Here is a 25,435-nt window from a genome sequence, read left to right as displayed (position 1 = left end):
TCCATCTCCTGACCTAGTGATCCACCAGCCTCGGCCTCCCGAAGTGCTGAGATTACAGGCGTGAGCCACGGTGCCCGGCCCCCAGGTTCTTTTAAACCAGATCTCATGTGAACTCAGAGTGAGAACTCATTCATTACCACAAGGACAGCACCAAGACATTCATGAGGATCCACCCCCATGATCCAAACACCTCCCACTAAGCCCACCTCCAACACTGGGGTCACATTTCAACATGAGATTTGGAGGGGACAAAACATCCAAGCCATATCATGCTCCAAAAGTTTGTTTAGAGGGATGTTGGCTTCTCACAGGAATCCCATTCTGATTCACTCCAAATGAAGTCCACCAACGTTTATCCAACTCATAACATACATGCACATACAGGAATCTGCCATAATATGAGTCTGTATTACACTGATAGGAAAGATCATTAATTCGGGAATCTGCATTGCATCGTACAGACTTCTAGTGATCCTAAAGGGAGGGCATTACCGAAAGGAAAGTTGTTTCTTGTAGTGCAGCTCATTTGAGTGTTGTTGCACCATATTTCAAAATGATGGGTATTAAGACTAATACAAGGTACCAGGATAATAATACTGCTGGTGATAGTGGTAAAGGGTCATTGCTCTTAAATAAAAGCTAAATTAAAAAGCTGCATTGCTTATATATGACTTTGTATGGAGCTTTCTAACCTTAATCCCCTTTCTTTCACTCATTCAAACAACTGCTTTTATAATTTTGGATAACATGAATTCTTAAAAACATACTTATGCTATATCAAATAAGACTGTCCTATAGAGTTGCCAGAGTGTGTATCCCCGAAGCCAACAGTACTCGTACCTACACAGGTGCAGCCCTAGCAACAGAAGTCAGGTGTCAGGACTGCAAAATGCACATGACAGAAATAAAGACATGAGTGACTATGACTGCCAAAGGAATCTGGATTGTTTCCTTCACCACAGTGTTCTTCCATAGTGAGACCCTGAAAATAATAGGCTGGGGAGGGTAGAAGATAACAAACAGATTTGCAAGTCCTTCACCTATAATGAGAATGGATAATTCAACTATATGTCAGAAGAAAAAGCACAACCCCGTTCAGCATTAATTGTGCTGGAACTTCCACCGTAAGTCTGGGTCCAGTCAATGGGGTAATTTCCAATATCCCAAAAGAACCAAGGTTGATAACCAAAAGCGAAAATGTTTCCCTCTAGAAGATAGTTATGCTTCTCCTCAGGAGTAGAAATCACTGTAGCAGAGGACAAAATGAGGCCATGAAATCTGGTTAAGCCAGACTGGATGCCTAGAGGGTAGCTGAGGAGCAAATGGAAGCTGCAGCAGGAGAACAAAGACCCAGCCAGTAATAAAAGCTGGGTCCATGAACGGCTTCTTGAAATGGTGTGTGGTCATGCTTAGCTGAGCATACTGTGGGACTCATGATGTTGGAAAATGAGGGGGCAATGAAGACTTAAAGATGGGATGGAAAATGATGCAAGAACAGCTTAAAAAAAAAAAAGGAAGAAAACAGAAGGGGAAGAGGAAACAAAGAAAACAGAAAGAAGCTGGCCATTGTGGCTCATGCCTGTAATTCCAGCAATTCAGGAGGCCAAGGTGGGAGAATCACTTGAGGTAAGAAGGTTGAGACCAGCCTGGGCAACAGACCCTTGTCTCTACAAAATTTTTTTTTTAAAAATTAGCTGGGCATGATGGCACACACCTGTAGTCCCAGCCATTCAGGAGGCTAAGGTGGGAGGATCACTGGAGCCCTGGAGTTCAAAGGTGCAACAAGCTATGATTATGCCACTGCACCCCAGCCTAGGCAACACAACCAGACCCTGTCTTAAAAAAAAAAAAAAAAAAAATGGGAGCAGGTAGAGAAAAAAGTATTTCCATAATTTTTTACAATTAAAAAATATATCTAGCTCTTAAGAGTAATGACACCAAAAAGATTTCTAAATCAATTCCCAAGGCATTTATCTCATCCCTTCTGAAAAAGTTCTAAAAACACAACTCCAAAGATGTAACGGAAGGTAAACAAGGCAATAGCGCTGAATACGTAATTTCAGTAACTCAGAATTTGCTCCATCCTCTGCTCTAAAAAAGCTTTGCTACAGAAGAGCAGTTACCTTTAAAACTTTTTCCCCAACATAAGGATATCCAGAATGTGAAGCTACCATTAGAAATGTTGACATAGGCTGGGCACAGTGGCTCACACCTGTAATCCCAGCACCTTGGGAGGCCAAGGCGGGCAGATCACAAGGTCAGGAGATCAAGACCATCCTGGCTAAGATGGTGAAAACCTGTCTCTACTAAAAATACAAAAAATTAGCCGGGCGTGCTGGTGGGCACCTGTAGTCCCAGCTACTCGGGAGGCTGAGGCAGGAGAATGGCATGAACCCAGGAGGCGGTGGTTGCAGTGAGCCGGGATCATGCCACCGCACTCCAGCCCGGGTGACAGAGCGAGACTCCATCTCAAAAAAAAAAAAAAAAAAAATGTTGACATAGATCTTCATTTACTGATATGTGAAAACATCCCTAAAGTTCTAAATACGAGCTACAGAATCACATCAACCGTCTAATATATCTGTAACCTAAACGCTAGTCAGCAGTTGATCCGCAAGCGGGATTAGGAAATATTTCAGAGCCAGCGTCTCCTCGCACCATCCAGGTACCTATACACTTGAGGCCACCAAGTCACCTGCGCAGCCCTTGCTCCTCCAAGACCAACCAGGGCTCCCCAGACCCACAGGCCTGAATCTGGAGGACAGCAGTCTGCCTGACAACAGCGACTCGGAGATCTCAACCTAAGGACAGAAGGAAGATGCATAAAATGAATAGGGGAAAGGAGTGGCCAACTAGCAAGTGCTCTTATCTGTTATCACGTCACTCTCACAGCAGACTTGGGCAAATGGTTGACCTGTGGAAGCTGTACAAAATGTTTGACTCTGGGTATGAGTAATTCCCCTTCCGATCTTACAGTGCCCAAGGAAGAAGTAAGTAGCTCCAGGATCGCTGAGACCAACCTGGGTGGCCTACAAGACTGTGCTGTGGTGACAGGCTGTATAGTCAGCAGCAAGACGACAGAGCACCAAAAAACACAGATTAGAATGGGGTCAGCCATCCAGGTGGCTAGTGGCTACTGCCTTTGTCGATGCAGATAAAGAACATTTTCATTCCTGTGGAGTTCTATGGGGCGGTGCTGCTCTAGAGGCTGACATTTCCATCTTCAGCACTTCCCCTGGCTATTACCTAGGTTCATTCTGCTGCTTCCACAAGACAAGGATAGAAAAGGATGCCTTAGAGCAATGGTCAGCAAACTGTTTATATAAAGGGGCAGATAGAAAACATCTGAGGCTCTGTGAGCCATCCAGTCTCTGTCATAATCACTCAACTCTTACACTGGAGGCAGGGTGAGAGCAGCAATAGACAGTAAGTAAACAAATGAATGTGGTTGTGTTCCAATAAAATTTTATTAACAAAATATGACAGTGGGGGGGCCACAGTTTGCCAAACTTTGCCTTGGAGGACATGCAGAGGCACCCTCAGAATTCAGTGAAAACCTGCTCCCATATTGCTAAGACTCATGAAGTATAATCTCTCATCTTCTTTCTCTTTCCCCTGCCCAGGCCCTAAGTTAGGGTTCCCATCCATATAACAAAGACTTCTGGTCAGGTGGCATTTGCTATCTCTGAGATTCCCTGCCCATGAAAGCCACAAAGAGATTTCTTCTTTTACACACCCTGAAGCATATTATAGCCCCAGCAAGGCTAACTAAATCAAACTGTGGTTTAAAAACAAAACAAACCAACCAGTGTGAAATATTTTTTTTGTTTTGTAGTATTAAGCATGATTAAACCAGTGCAGAAAAATACCAAGTACATTGGGTGAAAGATGAGCTAGCTGTTCTAGTATTTGCTTTTTGTAATCCAGTTAAGACCATCAGCATATACAACATCATCACTAACTCAACAATGTAGCTGCAGGGTAACATGTGGATACCCTGTGTGCTCTACTGGCCTCCAAAGGCATTCAGGGGATCATCAAAGATGTTGGACACCTTGTGTTCAAATCTTTGTTCAGGTGCGGCCTGTGCAGATCGGCTTTTTGGTTTGGTTGTCTTAGCCTGGATACCAGAGGAGAAGATTTCATCTTTAGAAAGAAAAAAGAAAAACGGTTGCTGAAGAGGGGTGGAGAAAGGTACTTTTAAGACACATGCAAGCAAACCACCAAAGACCCAGCTCTGGTAACAGCATGGAGTACCCTAAAACACTAACCTAGAACTCAAGCCTCTTAGATTCTGGTTCTGTGTTTGTTACTCATTAAATTTTATGATCACACACAGGTTTCTCTTGGAGCACAATTTCTTCAGCTACAAAAGTGTATGTATGTGCGTGTGTAGGACAGAAAAAAGGGAAGGGTAACTTGATCTCCAAACCAGCCCACGCCCCTACCATCAGGGACAATGGACTTATTTAGATATTCTTTTCATACTGGGTTTTAAAAGAGCAATAAAAATATGCAAAGGGAAATCCAATATAGGACCCACCTGTTTTCTTTCAGAATAAATGCACTGATTTGAGGCATCTCGATGTAAGACTGTAAGCCTCCGTCACTGCATTCTTTTAGTGTTTCACTGACTCAAAAGCTTGTCTTATCTAATTATGGTACTTACCCAGTAATGTTACTGCTAGGGTTTTATCCAACCATGATTTAACATGTATACATAAAGTTAGGTGTACACAAATGGTAAAGACCACAGCATTATTTATAATAAAGAAAACAGAAACAATTGAGATTGCCGTCAACAGGCTAATGGCTAAATACAAAGAAATCGTGCACACCACTGAAAACAAGGAAGGAGATCTCTATGTACTGACATGAAAAGACATTAAGTAACTAAAAGACAGAGCAGAATAGGTAAATATATTCTTACTTTTTAAAAAGGTGGGTATATATTGATGTGTACACAAACATATATTAATATCACTGTGTCTGAAAGGATACACACCAAACTATTACCTCTAGGGGTTATTCACTTTTTACATTTTCTGAATTGCATGAATCTATTACAATAAGCATGTATTACTTTTTTTGTATTTAAAATAATGAATGAGTTCCCTTCTGCACTCCATGTGGCGGGAAGCAGGGGAGACAGAGCACACGGCTTGCTGGAGGCACAGAGCCAGTGTGTGACTCTGCAGCACCAGCTGTCTCCCAGTTAGTCTCAAGGTCTAGATTGACGGGGGGAGTAGGAAATGTGTATGTGGCCTCAGCCCACAGGATTTATCAAAAGTCCAATATTTAGGGTTCTCGGGCATTTGCCTTGTCTACTAATAAAGCAGAACTTGTGCCATATAAGGAAGACAAGCTTGTTCCCAAACACCAAAGACCTCAGTGAAATGCAACGCCTGAGGTAGAGCCTACACCCAGGTCTAGACTTGCTCTCTTCTCGCACAGAACCATGGACACTCCCTGTCTATCTGGAGCTCTGACTCAACCAACCACATCACACCCAAGGCAGTCCCCTCAGCCTACTTTAGCATGTGAGGTCATTTCTGATCAAACCTCCTTTCATAACACCGGGGTGTGTCACAGATGATTGGTGAGGTGCACTCAGATCAAAGTTAAATTATACTTAAACGTGAAACTCTGGGTGCCTTCAAATTCTTTGATGACTATCATAGGAAAGAGTTACTTCACTAAAATAATTAGTCCATCTCTTACCTATCTTCAGCCTAACTCAGGATTACACTGAAGTGAACCCGCTGGGGTGCATTTTCCAGAAAAGGGCCAAGAAAAGGTAGCAAGAAAAATACCAAGTGACGGAAAGGTAAGAATTCTCTAAGTCAGATGTAGAAAACCAAACTTACCCATATCATCATCAAATATAGACTTGGCTTCCACTTTCTTTTTGGACTTTTCTTTTGGTTTTACAGTTAAGTCAGCAAAGATATCAATGTTATCATCAAATAAATTAGATTCCAATGTTTTCTCCTTCTCTCTGGTTTTCTGAGAGGGTTTAATTGCTTCCGTAGCAAATATATCATCCTTGTTAAGCCAAAAATACATACAAAACAATGTTAAATCAATTTTTCTTTTTAAGCTCAAACACGTCAACGAGCTATGGAAATGCAATTGGCCAGGGTGTGTGGAACAGCCTCGAGATGGCCCCCTCTGCCTGGGATGCACTACCCCAGATCTCTGCACAGCTTGGCCCGCCCATCTCACCCCGGCTCAAATGCCGCCACTGCAGTGACACCTTCTCTACCAGTCCTGCCTAAAGGAGCACCTCCCAGCCCTACCCACCACTCTGCCCCAGGTTATTTTCTTCATGACACTTAGTACTATTTGAAAACATCTTAATTATCCATTGCCCTGTTTGTATTTGATTATCTTCCCAGAGAGCTCTGAGGAGCCTAGCACTTCTCTGAGTTCACCTCGTGCCTGCAGTCCCCAGGTGCTCAATAAACATCTGCTGAGCAAATGCCACTGAAAGTCTTATTGCCTGCATGCACTACATTGTCAGCTCCAGCCAGGGCCAATGTCCCCAGAACCAGAGGTTAAACTCCCAAGCTGGACCAGTGGAGCTGTATGCCATGTCACCGAGTGGCATGCCCAGGAAGCTGATTACAACAATATTCTATAAAAATAAAAAAACTGTAAAAACTAGAGAAACCAAGACCTGTATCAATGATCATGGCCAGCCAAGAAATACATTCTACATGCAACAAAACAAAAAACCACTTCTGAATCAATGTTAGACTTATTAATAAAAGAGCCTAATTATAATTACTAAGCAAGTGGCTATGGGGTATGCACGCAACAAGCTAGACATAATCTATGGCTCAAATAAGCCAATCAGATACCTTCCTTAACTTAGAACAGACACAAAAACGTGTTAAGTCCTATTACCTCAAAAATATCTTGTGTTGTTGATGTGACATCCTGCTGACTATTGGATTTCGTCTCATTCTTCTTGACTTTCTGATCTGTAAAGAGGTCATCCTCATCTTCCAGGAGAGGAAAGGGATTTGTTTTCTTTGCTGGTTTTGGTTTAGCAGACTGAAAGAGATCATCATCACTGCTGGCCTCACCTAGAGCAGGAAACATGGGGCTCTTTGCTTTACCACCCACTGGTGGGTTGGCAGGATTCTCTGCTATCTTTGCCTTGGGTTTTGTTCTCTCCACGGACTGAGATCCAGTGCCCGTGGAAAAGATGTCCCCAGAATCAAAAAGGTCAGCCTCCCCTCTGGAATGACCCAGAGACTTTGCAAAGGGGCTTCTGTCCACTCCAGGCACAGGACCACCTTCCCAAGGTGCAGCGGCAGCTGCCAGGGCCGCCTCAGTGCTGTCTTCTCCACTGGCTGCTCTGAGCTGTGGCCGATGGCCATTTGGGGAAATGGCGCCATCAGCCCACTGTGCAATGGGTCCTCTGGGGACGCTCATGTCCTCAGTCTCGCTGGACTCCTGAGCAGCCAGCCGCCTAGCTGCACGGGTCTGCGGTCTACGCTTCCCTCTCATCTTGACACGGCTCTGCAATGGCAAAAAAACACACATTGATCTGACGATAAAATAAAGTGTTCAAAGCTACCATGGTAAAGAATCAGTGACTCAAAATATTGTAAGGTTATCTGGTCTACTTCAATGAAGATATTATCTAAGAATATAGAAGAGGTTATTTCTTAATGATTTCCAAGGAAGGAGTTTAATAGCTCCTAGTACTCCAAGACTAAGTCATTCTTAATCCTTTAGAGTTCTCCATTTTTTAATCTTTTCAGGGCAGTTTCAGTTCAGTTTCACACACAAAGTTTTATCTGTTGCTGGAAACCTGGAAAGTAGGCATGTTGGCTCTCTGTGTCTCACAACCCCTCCCTTGGCCCCTACTCTACCCTCAATAGAAACGTGGGTATCTTTCAAAACAAGAAAGAATCGGGGAATTCTGGTACTAACCTTTGTTAGGGGGCTAGTCTAAATTCAGGCTCCAGGAGCGGGGAGAAACATGACACAATAAAGAGAGGTAATCTAAGGTGCTGTTTTCTTCAAGTCAATAAACATTGAATTCAAATGTTAAATATTCCACATAAGAAATATGGCTTAGAAATCAGAACTTTTCATATAATCTCAAAACATGAATCACTTAGTAGCAATGATGCAGTGTTTATGATAGTTTCCAAAATATACAATCAAGTAGAATTTTGAGAAGCTACAATCTACTTTGGGCAAAGTATGATTGTGTTGTCAACTTCAGGGGAATGTCACAATTTTAGTTGCCAATTTAAACTTAATTAAAAAAAAGCCAATGAAAATTGTCGTTAAAAGGAAGGCTGTTTTGTTTTGCACAAGGAAACAGGTTTGGAAACATTTGAAATGAATCTATTTGCCAGGGTAGGTCATTCTGTGTCCTGTCACTTACTTGGAGATCAGCTAAAGCTTTCTAGAGAAGGGAGACTGGATAGAAACAAGAAACCCAACTACAACGAAAGGAAAACTTCAAAGGGTTCACAGTCCATTGAGGAGATCCCATGAAACAGTGTCGCTGCTGTGGGAACTTGGTGCGGGGAGTGCAGGGCACAGTGACAGAAGTGGGGATGTGGAAGCACAGCTGTGGACAGAGAGGAGCATTCCTGGTGAGGAGGCAGCAGGAGCCTTGGGCAGCAGCAGAACAGACCATGTGTGTTCAGGGAGTGGCACCTGGTGTGCCTGGAGTCAGGCTGGAAAGTGTGAAGTGACTAGTGAGGAAGCTGCACACATGGGCTGGCACCGATTGTAAAGGGGTTTCATACCAAACCCAGGAGCCCGAATGCTCTCCTTGGAGTAGTGAGGAAGCGCCAGCAGGAGGGGCATGATCTGCTCTGTGGTTAGAAGACCCCCAGGTGGCAGTGCTGGAAACCTGCAGGTGTCAGACACCAGCCAAAGTGGTGAGACGTTACTGTGGCTACTGAGCAGAATGCAAATGTACCAAATGCAGGCCATGGAAAAGCAGGTGCAGGATAAGGGGGGTGGGGAGAATGGAGGGGGGAGCGGCTGAAGGAAGGATGAGGCACCTCCTTCAAAAGGAGAGTCAAAGACTGCTGCGTATGCAATTGATAAACTAGAAAGAAGCATATGCATGTTCTGGTTAAAAGAAGAGAGCAAGGAAGCAAAGATGGTTTCATCACCTTGTTTGCACTGTGTAAGGTGTCTGCCTGAGCTGGAAGATCAAAACTCACACCGGCCTCCCCACTCCCGGGAAGGACAGGCACACTTTCCAGACCGTGGCTCCTTCTGTGTTCAGATGAAGGAAAAGCCAATTCTGGCAAAACAGGCTTTACTTCAGAGATCTGGGAAGCTGCTGTGGGCAGCAAGGCCGCTGGGTTGATCGCTAAATTTGCCTGAAGAAGAAAAATGAAACTCTGTATTTGTTCTTCAACACAGCAGTCTATTATCTTTACTGTGACACATGACAAGATTTGGTGCACATAATGTATAATACGAGAGGAGTAGAGAAACGTAGGAAAATCGCCCGATCTAGTCTCAATTAAAACAGAGCGTCTTACACCTATGCCCACCACTGGGCTCAAAGAATAGATGTTAAAGACGCAGCACACAGGAGACAACAACTAGGTGCAGGGGAGGGGAGGCGGGGGAAGAGATGAGAAGATGCTTGGCAGCAGCTGACAAAAGTAGGAAACCCAAAAAAGTTTATAGATGCCACAGGGCAGGCAATGAAGATGCCAGTGTTTTAATTACTTGTATCTTCCCGATCCGAGTGGATGGTTCTTTGGTTTTAAATGGAGCGAGACCTGATGAGTCCTGTGTAAAATTACATCCAGTTAAAAATCCATTTGGGAAACAGAAAGACAAGTGTTTCTTATGCCTGTAAATAAATCTGTGATGGAGCAAAACTGTCACTTTCTGTAGCTCTTTAATGGGAAAGGCATTCAAATCTCTCCTGGGGCCTGATGTTTCACTAGCACTACTTCACGTATGCCTCCTCCTCTGTCACGTAAGTGGAAAGCTGCCAGATCAGATATGGAGTCAAGGAATACAAGATGAGTAAGATTCCCAAGAGTCACAGTTTATCAGAGCACCTAAAACTGACCAGCAGGCAAAATTACCATGTTGGTTATCAAATAGAAATTTCAAGGAGCACACAAAAATTCAACCATAGCCTAATGCACTGGCTCTAAAAGCAAAAGATCTGAGCCCCAGGAAGGGTCAGTGGTGATGTGCTCGTCCAAGTGCCTCAGGTTTATGGCTCAGGACACTAAGGCTTCAGTGAGACACCCTGGGACACCTGCACATGGAACTGGCACTCGCTCTCCAGTCCTGGGCTGTTCCCAGGAGGAGCTCCACAGCGTTCTGGGAAGACTGCTGCAGAGTACGGCCCAACAGCAATGACCTTGGGAGAGGCAACACTGAGAGCAGGCAGGAAATCAGATGTAATTTATATTTATTTCTATTTTAATTCTATTCCAAGGAAATCCAGAGGGAGAAATAAATTCTTTAGTGGGAAGAAGATTCTTCATCCTACCTTAACTCCACTTCAGAGTCAAATCTGGCATGGCATCAAAAAACACTAACTATTAAAGTATAGATTCATGAAACTCTGGCGTGTGGAGCGAGGAGAGGGGAGATGACTTGTGGGGAGTGCAGTGAAGACAAAGCGGTAGCCCTGGTTGCTGTTTCCTCCTTAATGCAGACAAGTCTAAATAACTGTGGGTCTGCATAATGGAATTTCTCTGTACTGGGATGCAAACAAGAGCTGAAAATCCTTAAAGAGGATTTCTAACCTGAGGTGTTTCCGGCTTCCATATGCCTTTTTCTTTACTACCTTGAATGGATTCAGGATGTTTCTGGTTTTTGAAAGAGTCAACAGAGTGGTCTTTTTTCACTACTCTCTTTTTCTCTTGTACCTTCAAAAGAAAAAAAAATACCAAAAAGCCATCAAATATCTTAGAAATTTTAAGGAAAAATCATAATGCAAAAAACAATCCTGGCTTCTGAGTCTTAAAAATACTTTCTCAAATGAGGGCTGAACCAACTCAAAGGTAGCATTTCAGAAATAGCATTCTGAAGACTGTGGCTGTCACAGGAGTCCTCTCTATGATAAAAAGAAAACAGAGTACTTACAAAAACCTACTGGGGCTGGGGGAGAAAATGACATAGAAAGGCTAAAACTCAGACTCAAAACTTTGCACCTGAAAGGCACGAATATTTAGTCACCCCAGTGTATGCAATGGTCTTTCAATCAACCATTTAAACATCACAGAGATGTGCAGTACAGTCAGAGAGCCTGGATTATTAATGTTTTAATGTTAGTATAGGGAACATAAAATGAGGAACAACAGAAACTAAGCATTGCATCCTCCACACACGCTCCCCTCAGCATGTTATTTGCCATTCATTTAGTAGGAAGCAGCACGACTCTCCTAGGATTTTCCTTAATCATCTAACTGGACGTTAGTTTCCTTTCCCAGAATCTTTCCCACACAACCCAGTATTGAGAACAAAAGGCTGGTACCAAAGGCTGGGACTTGGCAGAGCTGAAAAGATCATCATCTTCATCATCCCCAAACAGGCTCCCAACACTTGGCTCTAACAGCTAGAATAAACAAGACCCAAGTTCAATATCCAAAAGCAAAACAATTTACAAAGAGAACTAGGTGAGCTGTTGAGACAGTACCCAATACAATAACAAGTCATACTGTGGGGAACCATTTGGAACTGACCTTGGTTTTTTTGGTGCCAGCAAAAAGGTCAACATCTGGGTCATTGTCCTTTTGGAGCTTGTGGCTGAAAAGCAGCTCTTCATCCTGGAAGACACCTGTGCTCTTGGGGCGGGCATCAGGATCGCGGCCCTGGGAACAGGAGGGAAGGTCATGTGTGATTAGAGTTGTAAGAACTTATCTCAAGGAAGTTACATATGTAAAGATGGACACAACAAAGATGTCCCCTGCAGCTGTATTATATTAGCAAAAGGCTGGCCACAGCCTAAAAGCCACTCAGCAGGGGAATGAAACATTGACAAAATGGAATGCTATGGTGCTTCCAAAAATACCAGAAAATATATTTATAAATACAAAGTTTACATATATATATATATATATATATATATATATATATATATATATGCGCACAAGCTTTAGAGATAATCTTTCCAGGTTATATATATTATATAAACTTTGTATAGTATCTAAATTTTTTATTAGAAAAGCAATCCATTAGTTCCATAATGAGAAACATTTTGAAGGTAAAAAACATACAACTGAATGAATTCTCTTCATCTCATTTCCAAAGGGAAGAAGAGACAGCAGCTGAATCAAGCACAAACTACACAGAGTGGTCAAGTATGTGTCCCTCACCTGTAAGCACTGCAGGCCAAAGACCTGGCACAGGTGCGACCACAAGCCTTCCTATGGCTGTCCATCACTTCTGCCCTACTTTCAGACTCCGAGTGAGTCCCTTTTTGTTTGCTAGATATCTAACATTTAAAAGTTACCATCAACATTATTGGTTTGATAATATAATGCTCCAGACCTGACATTCTAAAATTCATCCCTATTTCCTTATCACAGCCACAGATTAAAACTTAACAAAAAGTCCAGGCATGGTGGCTCATGCCTGTAATCCCAGCACTTTGGGAGGCCAAGGCGGGTGGATTACCAGAGGCCAGGAGTTCGAGACCAGCCTGGCCAATGTGGTGAAACCCCATCTCTACTAAAAATACAAAGATTAGCCAGGTGTGGTGGCGTGTGCCTGTGGTTCCAGCTACTTGGGAGGCTGAGGTGGGAGAATCCTTGAACCTGGGAGGCAGAGGCTGCAGTGGGCCGAGATCACGCCACTGCACTCCAGCCTGGGCAACACAGTAGGACTCCATCTCAAAACAAAACAAAACAAAACAAAACAAAAAACCCAAAAAAACTAATGAAAAACTTACTTCTAACAAAATAAATCACATTAACAATAATTATTATTGTTATATATAAAAACGAGTTTAACACAGCAAGTAATGTTAAATATTTCACAACTATGGAAAAATATTACAAAACCATACACAGTAAGAGACTGGGAGAAAATATATCAAATTAATCATATTCACTGTGTGCAGCTCTCATTTATAAATAAGCTTATAGTATTGGTATAACAAAAAAAATTCATAAAACATTTTTTGTAGAAATAAACATAGACTATTTCTTTGGTTAGATCTATAAAAAGGATTGGCAATCTATGACCTGCCAACCTGGTTTGCATAACATCACCATTGAGATCAAATTCATATACCATAAAATCTACCCATTTACGTATAAAATGTAATGATTTTTTGGTATATTCAGATTTGTGTATCCACTACCACAATCTAAGTTTAGAACATTCTCATCACCCCCAAAAGAAACCCCAAACCATTAGCAGTAATTATCCATTCCTGCTCACTGCTACTCCCAGCCCCTAGTAACTACTAATCTACTTTCTGTCTCCATTGATATGCCTATTCTGGACATTTCATATAAATGGAATCACATAATATGTGGTCTTTCATGACTGGCTTATTTTATTTAGAATGTTTTCAAGGTTCATCCATGTGGCAGCATGTATCAGTACTTTGCCTTTTTTATTACCAAATAATATTCCATTGTATGGATATACTATATTATGTTTAGCCATTATTTCCATCTTTTGGCTATTATGAATAATGCTGCTGGGAGCAATCATATTCAAGTTTTGTGTGAACATGTTTTTATTTCTCTTGGATATGTACCCAGGAATAAAATTCCGGATTGTGTGGTAGCTTTATGTTATAAGAATTTGAAGAACAGCAAACTGTTCTCCAAAGTGGTTGTACTGTTCCACATTTGCAGCAGCAAGGAATGAGAATTTCCATTTATCCACATCCTTACCAACACTCGTTACTTCCCTTTTTTTTTTTTTAATTATGGTCCTCTTCCCGGGTATGAAGTGGTATGTCACTGTGGTTTTGGCTTCCCTGATGCTGAGCATCTTTCTATATCCTTTTTGGCCATTTGTCTATCTTCTTCAGTAAAATCTCTATTCAGATGTCTGTCTTATCTATTTTTTTTCAGACAGGGTCTCGTTCTGTCACTCAGCCTGAGTGCAATGGTGTGATCACAGCCCACTACAGCCTTGAACTCCTGGGCTCAAAGGACTCTTCTGCCTCAACTTCCCAAGGAGATAGAACTATAGGAGCACGCAACCAGGCCTGGCTAATTTTTTAAATTTTTGTAGAGACAGGATCTTGCTATGTTGCCCAGGCTGGTCTTGAACTCCCAGCCTAAAGCAATCCTCCCGTCCTGGTCTCCCAAAGTGCTGGGATTACAGGCATGAGCCATGACGCCTGGCCTATCCCTTCTTTCATCTGGGCTATTTGTCTTTTTATTATTGACTTATAAGTCTTTTGCATATTCTGGATCTAAGTCCTTTATCAAATACGTGATCTGTAAATCTTTTCTCCCATTTTGTGGGTGGTCGTTTGACTTTCCAGATGGTGCTCTTTGAAGCACAATGTTTTTCATTTAAATAAAGTCCAATTTAGCTATTTTTGTCACTTGTGCTTTTGGTGTCTTATCTAAGAAGGCTGTGCCTAATCCAAGGTCATGATAATTTACTCACATACTCTCTGGATTCTAGGAGTTGTACAGTTTTAGTTCTTACATTTGGATCTTACACTGGATGAGTTTATTTATTAATGGGTCCAACTTCATTCCTTTGCATGTAGATAATCAGCATCCTGGCACATCTGCTGAAGACTATTCTGTCCCCACTGAAATATCTTGGCACCTTAAGCAACTGACTGTAAATGTGAGGGTTTATTTCTAGACTCTCAATTCTACTTCACTGATCTATATATTTTAACCTTATGCCAATACCACCCTGTCTTAAAGTAAGTTTTGAAATCAGGAAGTGTGAGTCTTCTAACTTTGTTCTTCCTTTTCAAGACTGTTGGCTATTCTTGGTCTCTTACACATCCATAAAAATTTTAGGATCAGCTTGTCCATTTCTGCAAAAAGCAAGCTGGAATTTTGATAGAGATTAAAATAAATCAATTTGGGAAGGAAGTATTGCCACCTTACCAATATTAAGGTTTCTGGTCCATAAACATGAGATGTCTTTCCATCAATTTTAGGTCTTTAATTTCTTTCAATGTTTTGTAGATTTTAGTTTACAAGTCTTGTACTTCTTTTGCTAAATTTACTCCTAAGTATTTTGCCCTTCTTGGTATTACTATAAAAGAAACTGATTTCTTAATTTCAGTCATAAGCTGGTAATTGCTTATGAAAGTTACTACTAGTAGGTTGGGTGCAGTGGCTCATGCCTGTAATCCCAGCACTTCGGGAGGCTGAGGCAGGTGGATCACCTGAGGTCAAGAGTTCGAGGTCAGCATGGCCAACACGGTGAAACCCTGTCTCTACTAAAAATACAAAAATTAGCTGGGCATGGTGGTGGGTGCCTATAATCCCAGCTACTCAGGAGGCTGAGGCAGGAGAATCGCTTGAACCCGGGAGGCAAAGGTTGCAGTGAGCCAAGATTGTGCCATTGCAATCCAGCCTGGGGGACAAGAGTCAAACTCCATTGCAAAAAAAAAAAAAGAAAGTTACTAGTAGTAACTTTCGTAAGTTAGTAAATGTTCATTACTAGCTTACAGAACTACAATTGGTTTTCACATATTGATCTTACATCCTTCAATCTTAATGACTTTAATTATTTCCAATGGATGTTTTTTGCAGATTCCTTAAGACTTTCTATATAAAAGATCATGCCATCTGCAAATACAGATTGCTTCACTTCACTTTTTCCTTTCCAATCTGAATGCCTTTTATTTCATTTTCTCACCTACATGCCCTGCTTAGAATCCCCAGTACAAGGTTGATTAGAATTACCAAGAGTGGACATTGTTGTGTTGTTCATGATGTCAGGGTTGAAAGCATGCAGTTTTTCACCATTAAGTATGATGTCAGCTGAGGGATTTCATAGATGTCCTTTATCAAGTTCATTAAGCTTCCTCCTATGCCTAATTGAGTGCTTTACCATGAAAAGGTTTGGATTTTATTAAAAGCTTTTTCTGCATCTGTTGAGATGATCATGTGCCTTTTAATTCTGTATTTTATTGATACAGTGCATTATATCAACTAATTTTAGATGTTGAACCAACCTTGCATTCCAGGGGTAAATCTCACTTCTCATAATGTGCAATCTTTTTTATATTTTGCTGAATTGGGTTTAGTAGTATTTTTGTTGAGGATTTTGGCCTCTACATTCATAAAGGATATCTAGCTTTCTGGTGATGTCACTGTCTGGTTTTAATATCAGGGTCATACTAACCTCACAGAATGACCATCATCTGTTTCTTTTTTTTTTTTTTTTTTTGGAGATGGAGTCTCGTTCTGTTGCCACACTGGAGTGCAGTGGTGTGATCTCGGCTCACTACAACCTCCGACTTCCTGGTTCAAGCAATTCTCCTGCCTCAGCCTCCCGAGTAGCTGGGATTACAGGCAAGCGTCATCACGCCAAGCTATTTTTTGTATTTTTAGTAGAAACAGGGTTTCATTATGTTGGCCAGGATGGTCTCGATCTCTTGACCTTGTGATCCACCCACCTTGGCCTCCTAAAGTGCTGGGATTACAGGTGTGAGCCACCACGCCCAGCTGACCATCACCTATTTTTATTAATAAAACTTACTGGAACACAGTCATGCCCATCCATCTTCATGTTTCCTAGGACTGTTTTCATGCTGCCAATGGCAGAGCTAGGCAGTTATGACAGAGCCCAAATAGGCTGCAAAAGCTAAAATAGTCATTATATGGTCTTTTGTAGAAATAGTTTGCTGACACCTGATCAGTATGAAAGGTTCATCTACAACACTTTTTCTTAAACTGAATGTTAGAAATACTTAACTGTACAGCTCCAGCCTAACTTCCCTTTCCTGCTGTTTACATCCCACAACTGGCCAAGGGGCAAAGTTTTGCTAGAAGGAACAACAAGGTCTGTAAATCCCAGAAGAGGGGGGTGAAATTCTAATCCCCTATCCTAACACTGCTACTTGAGGTAAGAGTTCCTGATTAAGATTCCCAAATATCTAAATGACTGCACAGAATCATTAACACACTACATTGAAGGTTAAGATTCCTTCAGAAACTCACATGACAGAATGACAACCATGAGATGAGAGTCTTTTATCTCATCCAGAGACTTGAACCACTATTGCTTTTTGCTTACCTTTCCTACTTCTTTCTGTGGAGCCTGGATAGTGTTTTGATCTTCCATTTTATCCTCTTCCTCATCAAACAAGCTAAGAACAGTTTTGGTTCTAGGCTTGGTTCCTTTGTCCAATGGGGATGATGAAGAAAATAAATCAGAATGCTTGACTGTTTCCTGAGCAGATCTAGTCAAAAGTCCTTCCTGAAAATGAAAATAATAGGGGGAAAAGATAAGTAACACCTGGAAATACAAATCCTATCATGGAGCCTGCCAAGCTCCTCGTTAATTCAGTAACTGCCACATTTGCATGACTCAGGGCACAGTGAATCACATCTGTGCCCAAGTAACAAAACACTGAGGTCAATTCTTGATTGGCTGCTCCAAGAGACAGTCTTGTACAATCATCCATAGCCAAAGATAACTTTTCCAAGCATTAAGACCATGGGTCCCTCTCTCCTATCAAGTGATAGGACGGCTATAATCCTGATGCACACTGGTTGCTCATGAACTAGGAAGAACTTCTAAGTGTCAAAGATAACCAATACAAGTGCCAATCATTGGGAGTGGATCATGAATTCGTAGCATTTAACTAATACATAAGCCCCAAGGGAGAAATCTAATCAGGAAAATCAGACCCTCAAATTGTAAAAGGCTTACACTGTATAGGCAATTGAAGAAGAATCTCTGAAATAATTCTAAAATGCAGTATTTATTCATTCAACAAGTGGCACATTTCAGGTAAGATACCATTGATTATGAGGTACATCCCGATTTCAGAGTACTCAAACTATTAAAAAAATGCTTCTTTAAAGAAATACATAATTTATAACATAGTGCCTACTGTGTGCAAGGTAATATGCCAGTACTACAGACATGATGGTGAGCAAAACAAACTGGGCCTAGTCCGCAAGGGGCTTACACTCAGGGAGAGGGCAGTACAGCAACCAGTCAGAGTCAAGTGTGGACCAGGACTGGGATAGGACTGGGGTCCACACACAGCCACTAGGAAGAGAATTTCACACAGGAACACAGGTACAAATGAAATGCTTGTATCACTGTAGCTCCAAGGAGCCTCAGCAGCAAATGCAAATGCAACACTCTTCACACAGGCCCTGGGAGATCTTAGACCTAAGCAGCTGGACACACAGCGTATAAGAAAAGTTAGAGAAAGAAAAGAGGCATATAGAGACTGAAGGCAACCACAAAGCTGGATGCCCAGGTGTGGCCAGCAGCACTACCCACAGGCCTCCTGCAAGAGACGGCAGACCGTCCAGGACTTGAAAGCTAGTGTTTTAGAAAGAGTAGAAATTTCACTCTACTCTGTAATCCTTGCCAATATCATCTAAAAGTAAAAGGATGCTGAACTAAAATCTCCTTAAAACTGACATTTAAATTCAAGTGCAGTTGGGGACCAAAGGAGGACCAAGGGTAACAGGAACACTGCACAGAAGAGAACAAGTTAGAAAGCAAAGATGCCATGACGTGACAGTAACCACAGAGACAGGAGCAGGCACACCACAGTGCGCACATGTCTTGGAGAAGGGCCGGGAGGAAAGGCCCTGCAGAGGCTTCCTGCACTGTGGGGACACAGCCTGCTTGTCTATGTTTTCGAATCTGTCTACAAATGGGCCATTTATTTTCTGTGGTCAAAAAACTTAAGGGGTTGTGTGTGTTTGAAACAACATACGAGAGAAAAATGCATTCAAGTATACAAGAGAAAAAAGTCCACCTTTTCTGACTCAGCCACATCAGTTCTCCCAAATTTTAATGACTCCTTGGCACTCTCAACCTTCTTATCCACAGACTTCACTCCAAGTTGTGCCTCCTTCTCTTCTTCATCGCTGAACAGCAAAGGTGGTGCCTCAGAGACAGTCTCTTTTTTCTACCAAAAGAAGAGTACATGACATCCACAACAATAAAAAAGTGTGTTTGACCAGCATGGCCATATACAGAACAAGCCCAAACCATCCTCTTAGGGCTTCAGCTAAATGTGATCAAGGAAGAGAGGACAGGATAGTGAAGGTAGCACCAAAAGGGAGAAGCAACAAACACCACCACCCGGGACTTGTGGACAGGACACTTCACGCCACCACATCACCTGTATCTGTCTACTTGTGTCTGTCAACCCCCATGCCTCCCTCCCTCAGATCCTTATCTCTGCCACCAGACGATTATGAGTCTCTCTCTCTGCCTCACTCCTCTTATATTTCAACTAGAAGACATTATCCAGCGTTGTCTTGCTAAAACAAAACACCTGCTGGATCAGGTCCTCTCCCAACCCAAACCAGCACTCCTTGCATGAAGCAAATGACACTCAGCAGATACCCCATTCTATCCCTCTACTCATATGCATCTCCTCCTTTCCTTGCTGTTCCTTAAGGTCACTGCAAACTTTCAAACTTCCATGCCACGCTGCCCTTGATGTCTGTAGGTGCAAATCCTCCCCATCCTTCAAGCAGGGCCCCCACGCAGATGTCACCCACGGTCTCTGTCCTCTTCAGTTAAGTGTCAGTTGCTTTGTTGAATAAGAATAATATTTATCTCTCTACTTGACCCTTCCTTGACTTTCTTCCTAACTTATATAACAGCTAGCACACATCTGTTTGTCTGTTCATCTGAAAGGACTATACACTATATTTTCATGGCCAGTCCCAGTGTTTTATACCAACTCAGTGTTCAATACAAGTCTGCAAGCACTTCAGCCCATTTCTCATCTCTTCCTTATCAGGGAGGCAGGGATTTGGGGACTAGGAAAGTGAGGTTTGTGACTTTCCTGGAATTCATGGCATTTTTGCAGCAAGTGACTTATCAACAAGTGCTTGAGAAAAAACTAAAGCTCTATTATAGTATAGGACAGATACAAATCATACCATATGACACGAGGAAGTGTGCTTTGAGGCAATGCCTGAAGCAAGTTAGGAAGGCAGATTTGGGAAACTAAGGAAGGACATTGCTAATCATGATTTTAAAATGTGATGAATGAAGAAAGAAGAGAGCAAGGGGATTTTTAGTTAGGAAGAGATAAGTAAAGTGCAAAACCATTGAACTTGACATAAAAGAACACTGGAAGGCATAAAGAATTTCAGAAGAGATAAGGCAACACTGAAGTGATCAAAGGAAAAGGCTTTTGTGGAACATCCTGGACTCACTGAAAACTACATAAAAATTCAGTGCAGGCCGGGCGCGGTGGCTCACACCTGTAATCCAAGCACTTTGGGAGGCCAAGGTGGGCAGATCACGAGATCAGGAGATCGAGACCATCCTGGCTAACACAGTGAAACCCCGTCTCTACTAAAGAAATACAAAAAATTAGTCGGGCATGGTGGTGGGCGCCTGTAGTCCCAGCTACTAGGGAGGCTAAGGCAGAATGGCGTGAACCCGGGAGGCGGAGCTTGCAGTGAGCCGAGATGCGCCACTGCACTCCAGCCTGGACGAAAGAGCAAGACTCCGTCTCAAAAAAAAAAAAAAAAAAAAAATTCAATGCAAATAGTTGATAGGGGAGACAAAAAGAGACTTAAGTATGGCAAATCATATTCTTCCTTCATATATAACTAACGTCCTTAAACCACAGAAAATGCTACCCAAAGTACCAGTTTTAATCTTCTTGAAGACAAGCTCATCCTTGTCATGAAGTTTACTTCCTGTTTTTTTCTTTTTTTTTTTTTTTTTGAGATGGAGTCTCACTCTGCTGCCCAGGCTGGAGTGCACTGGCACAACCTCAGCTCACTGCAAAATCCATCTCTCAGGTTCAAGCGATTCTCCTGCCCCAGCCTCCCTAGTAGCTGGGATCACAGGCGTGCACCACCATGCCTGGCTAATTTTTGTATTTTTAATAGAGATGGGGTTCCACCATGTTGGCCAGGCTGGTCCCAAACTCCTGACCTCAGGTGATCCACCCACCTCAGCCTCCCAAAGTGTTGGGATTACAGGCGTGAGCCACCGCGCCTGGTCAAATTTACTTTCTTGATAGGTGTCAGAAAATAAGGAAAGTCTGAAGAAAAAAAAATTGTCTAAAATGGCTGCATCTTGGCCATATGGGTAATAGAAACCGGGCCTATGAATGAAAGCTGAACCTCACCTGCAAGGCCAGTCTGTCAAATATCACACTGACAGGTACCGATTACAACCTGCCTATTGGATGAAGCACAAAGGCAGCACAAAATCAACCATCCCTCTCCTGACCCTGCAACTGCGACCCCTATGTGCTCATTAGGGTAAAAGGCTAATGAGGAAAATACATTAACCACATATTTACTTTATCTTATATTCAATGTCACTGAGCACCAATCTGAATTGTTAAGAAAGTCACCTTTGCTTCACTGCCCCCTTTTCCCATTTTCTATATAACAGAAATGTATAAATGCTGTGTCTCGTGTGGCCCACTCTGGGACGCATTCTCAGTTTGTGTGGAGTCTCTTTACTGGGCTAGTAGTTCTCAAGCTTGGCTCAAAACAAAACTCACATTACATTTCTTTAAGTTCTCCTGCCTGTGGTTTAACCTTTTGGTCAACATAGGCTTACAACCAAGTCACAATTAACTTACACTGAAATATCTGTAAACAAGAAATATCTTTTATTTACTATTGTCTAAAGATGATTATATTTCACAAATAATCGAAAACGTGTAGGCTATTCAGCTACTTAAGTTGTGTGTCTTGACCTTTTGTTTTATTTAACAATCATAATTACCATAGGTTGAAAGAAGTTTTACAGCTCCAGAGGCTCCAAAATTCATTAATTTATTGCTCAGTTATCCTCCAGAGTAGTTTATAATTTACAAAGAAAAACCAATCAGATCTCCTGACTCCTTTAATTGTACAACCACTGGATGTCCTCAAAGGGGGAGATGTAAGTACAGAGCACCCAAGGAAAGGCTCAGGAGCCCCGCAGAAGCAGCAGCAGGGAGCCTGGGGCCCAGGGTGGGCAGCATGCTGGCCCAGGGCTGAGAGCTTCTGGTATAAGCTGAGCAACTCCATTTAACAGGAAGGGTCTTCTTCCATATCTCCTAGGTATTTTTTGTTTGGAGTTTATTTCTAATTCCACAGTAATGCACAAATGCCTTCCTTAAAAAGGTTTTAAAAAGGCATTGAGAGTATGAAGCTCCCCATTCCATACCTTTCCCTGGACATAATCACTGGTAACAATGTGCTATCGATGATTTCAGGCCGGTTTCCAGGCATTCATATGTATTTCTTGTTTTGCAAAGTTTAAATTACACCATGTTTACGTGTTTATGCTTTTTTTTTTTTTTTTTTTTTTGGCCTGCAGTATGTTTTTCATCCCAATAAGCTCCACCCTGCGTTTTTTCACCACTGTATAGTATTCCACAGTCTAACTGTACTAGGACCTGTGTGACCATTTCTCCACTGATGGAGTATAACGGCCTCAAGGTTCATGCATTTTGTAGCACATGTGAGAATTTCCTTCCTTTTTACTGACTGGCTAATATAAACCAGGACCATTGTTAGTACTCGATACACACTCATAAAAGGAATGATTTTGCCTTAACTGGTCTAGTCTAATGTTAGCAGAATTCCATGCCAATGGGGCCCAAGCCTCTTCTGAGACCCAGTTCCTTGTTCCTACACCTGACACTGAATGATGGCTTTGCACATGTGCTGCTTCTGTAGAATACTATTAATCAGAAGATCTCTTTCTGAAACCAGGCAAATAAGGTCTTCCATAAGACTCAGCCTCCAAGGTTAGGTATGAAGAGCTGATTCGGGGAAGTACCGCTACTGATGCAGCATAAACTCAAGGACATTTCCTGGGACTAAGAGATGAAGAATACCGTTGTTGCAGGAGGAACAGATGTGGGAGGAGGGCCAAACAGAGAGCCTCCGCTATCAACATCGTCTTCAAAGAGGAGTGACACTCTCTGGGTCTTCTTTTGGCTACACAAACAAACAAAAGGTCAAATTAAGGAAAAGTGTGGTGAAAAAAACAAAAACCATAACAACAATATTTCTTCTAGACTGCACCTACAGGAATCCACCTACCACCCAAACACCCAAGCCATTAGTTGACCTTACACAGTTGAAAGCAAACAGGAAAGACCTTTGAAATAGATGAAATCTGACTCCAACAAATCACCAGCCTCTGTCCCTCCTGCCTCAGGTTGCCCCTTTCCTGTTACTATCCAGTGCAGGTTCATCAGCTGTTACCTCTGCAAGGCACACGATGCCTGAGCCTTCCCAAGCAGAACATTCTCTCCCACTTCCTATAGCACAAAAAGAATCAAAGCGGACATGCCTATTTCCAGAATTGTCATGAAGACGGTTGCCAAGAGAGATCACAGGGCCAGGATCAGCACTGGGAAATGACCCTGTGCCTGGCTTCTATTTCTTTGTTTTAGTAGCGTTATCGAGACATAATTTGCATTCCATAAAATTCACCTTGTATTTACTTTATTTTTAATATTTATTTTACTTCTTAAGACAGGGTCTCACTCTACTGCCCAGGCTGGAGAGCAATGGCAAAATCATATCCCACTGCAGCCTCAAATTCCTGAATTCAAGTGATCTCCTGCCTTAGCCTCTCAAGTAGCTACGACTACAGGCACACGTCACCATGCCTGGCTAATTTTTTTACTTTTTTGGAGAGGTGAGGTCGCTCTCTGTTGCTCAGGCTGGTCTCAAACACCTGGCCTCAAGAGATCCTTCCACTTGGCCTCCCAATCAGTTAGGATTACAGGCATGAGCCGTTGCACCTGGCCAGATTCACTCTTTTAAAGTGCATACTTCAATGTTTTCTTTAATATACTCATTGAGTTGTGCAATATCACTACAACCTAAGTGCACAACATTATCATGACCCCAAAAAGAACCGCCATGCCTATGAGCCATCACTCTCCATTCCCCCTGCCCCACAGGCCCTGGCAACCACTAATCTACTTTCTGTCTCTATGGTTTATCTATACATTTCATATAAATGGAACAATACAATATGTGGTTTTCTGTGACCAGCTTCTTTCAAGTAACATAAAATTTTCTAGGTTCATTCATGTTCTAGGATGCATCACTACTTTATTCTTTTTTATTGCTGAAGAACAGTCCATCGTATGGTTATACATTTTGTTTATCCAGTCATCAGTTGATGGACATTTGGGTTGTTTACACTTTCGGCTGTTATGACTAAGGCTGCAATAAACACTCATGTACAAGTTTTTATATGAACAACTAATTTCATTTCTCTTATGTATATACATAGGAATGAAACTATTATGTCATATGGTGACTCTATGTTTAACATTTTGAGGAAATGCCAAACTACTTTCCAAAGTGACTACACCATTTTACGTTCCCACCAGCAGTGTATGAGGGTTCCAATTCCTCCACATCCTCACCTCAACTTCTTCTTGTGTGTGTAAAGCTTCTTTTGAGATCTGATGAAGGTATGAATTATTTTCCATACACAAAACTTGACAGACAACTTCGGGAACAATAGGAGGTAGGATGTATCTGGAGCAGAGAAAGCATTCCTGAAAGCCAGGTATGGTGTGTGGCTGGAACCAGGACCCACAAACAAGATGGGGTTCAGACTGCCAGATTTATGACCTTGTGTGGGGTGGGGGTAGTGGACACTCATGGGAATAAGCTAACCTGGATACAGCGCAGAAAATGCTCAGCTGAGGGTGTTGGGGTATGAAGGTGGAGCCATGTCCGCCCTCGACTCCCTATTTCTTCTCTTTCTCGTCTGTTTAAAGTTAGGAAAGGCCTTTTTTTTTTTTTTTTTTTTTTTTGAGATGGAGTCTCTCTCTGTTGCCCAGGCTGGAGTGCAGTGGTGAGATCTTGGCTCACTGTAACCTCTGCCTCCCAGGTTCAAGCGATTCTCCTGCCTCAGCCTCCCGAGTAGCTGGGATTACAGGTGCGTGACACCACACCCAGCTCATTTTTGTATTTTTAGTAGAGACGGGGTTTCACCATGTTGGTCAGGCTGTTCTTCAACTCCTGACCTCGTGATCTGCCTGCCTCGGCCTCCCCAAGTGCTGGGATTACAGGCATGAGCCACTGCGCCCAGCTGGGAAGGCTTCTTAAGAAACAAGACTTACACTTAGTTTTGAAAGAAGGTGGCCAAGCAACACAGGAAGAAGAATGTCCCAGGAGAGAGCAACAAAAATAAAGGAATGTACTATTTCCCTGCACTCACGATGCTAACTGGTAATACCTGAGGGCTCAGAATGTGCCAGCTCTTGTGCTCAGCATTTCACATTTAGATTCCATCTCATCATCCCAACAAACCGATG

The 25,435-nt window shown here is 42.3% G+C and overlaps 1 protein-coding gene across 26 annotated transcripts in view; it reads right to left on the bottom strand.

The window, feature by feature from the left end:
* Nucleotides 1-3,448: 3,448 nt before the first annotated feature.
* LOC107973302 (WASH complex subunit 2A) overlaps nucleotides 3,449-25,435 on the bottom strand; it is a 65,258-nt gene continuing 43,271 nt past the window's right edge. For 5 of the 26 annotated variants that reach the window (XM_054659567.2, XM_054659572.2, XM_054659569.2 and 2 more), the window contains 11 exons: nucleotides 22,982-23,084; nucleotides 18,920-19,072; nucleotides 17,209-17,391; nucleotides 11,709-11,837; nucleotides 11,501-11,581; nucleotides 10,770-10,892; nucleotides 9,727-9,789; nucleotides 9,156-9,368; nucleotides 6,910-7,530; nucleotides 5,868-6,045; nucleotides 3,449-4,146 (listed from right to left, as the gene is read on the bottom strand). In XM_054659567.2, the coding sequence (XP_054515542.2) occupies nucleotides 4,007-4,146; nucleotides 5,868-6,045; nucleotides 6,910-7,530; nucleotides 9,156-9,368; nucleotides 9,727-9,789; nucleotides 10,770-10,892; nucleotides 11,501-11,581; nucleotides 11,709-11,837; nucleotides 17,209-17,391; nucleotides 18,920-19,072; nucleotides 22,982-23,084 (1,987 nt within the window). In that variant the 3' untranslated portion in view covers nucleotides 3,449-4,006. The remainder of the gene's footprint in view (nucleotides 4,147-5,867; nucleotides 6,046-6,909; nucleotides 7,531-9,155; nucleotides 9,369-9,726; nucleotides 9,790-10,769; nucleotides 10,893-11,500; nucleotides 11,582-11,708; nucleotides 11,838-17,208; nucleotides 17,392-18,919; nucleotides 19,073-22,981; nucleotides 23,085-25,435) is intronic. The other 21 variants (XM_054659574.2, XM_054659568.2, XM_054659576.2 and 18 more) reach the window with 10 other exon arrangements.

The sequence above is a fragment of the Pan troglodytes genome, chromosome 8 (genome assembly GCF_028858775.2).
Source record: "Pan troglodytes isolate AG18354 chromosome 8, NHGRI_mPanTro3-v2.0_pri, whole genome shotgun sequence".
NCBI classification, from domain to species: domain Eukaryota; kingdom Metazoa; phylum Chordata; class Mammalia; order Primates; family Hominidae; genus Pan; species Pan troglodytes.
This window is presented reverse-complemented; position numbering and strand designations above follow the sequence as displayed.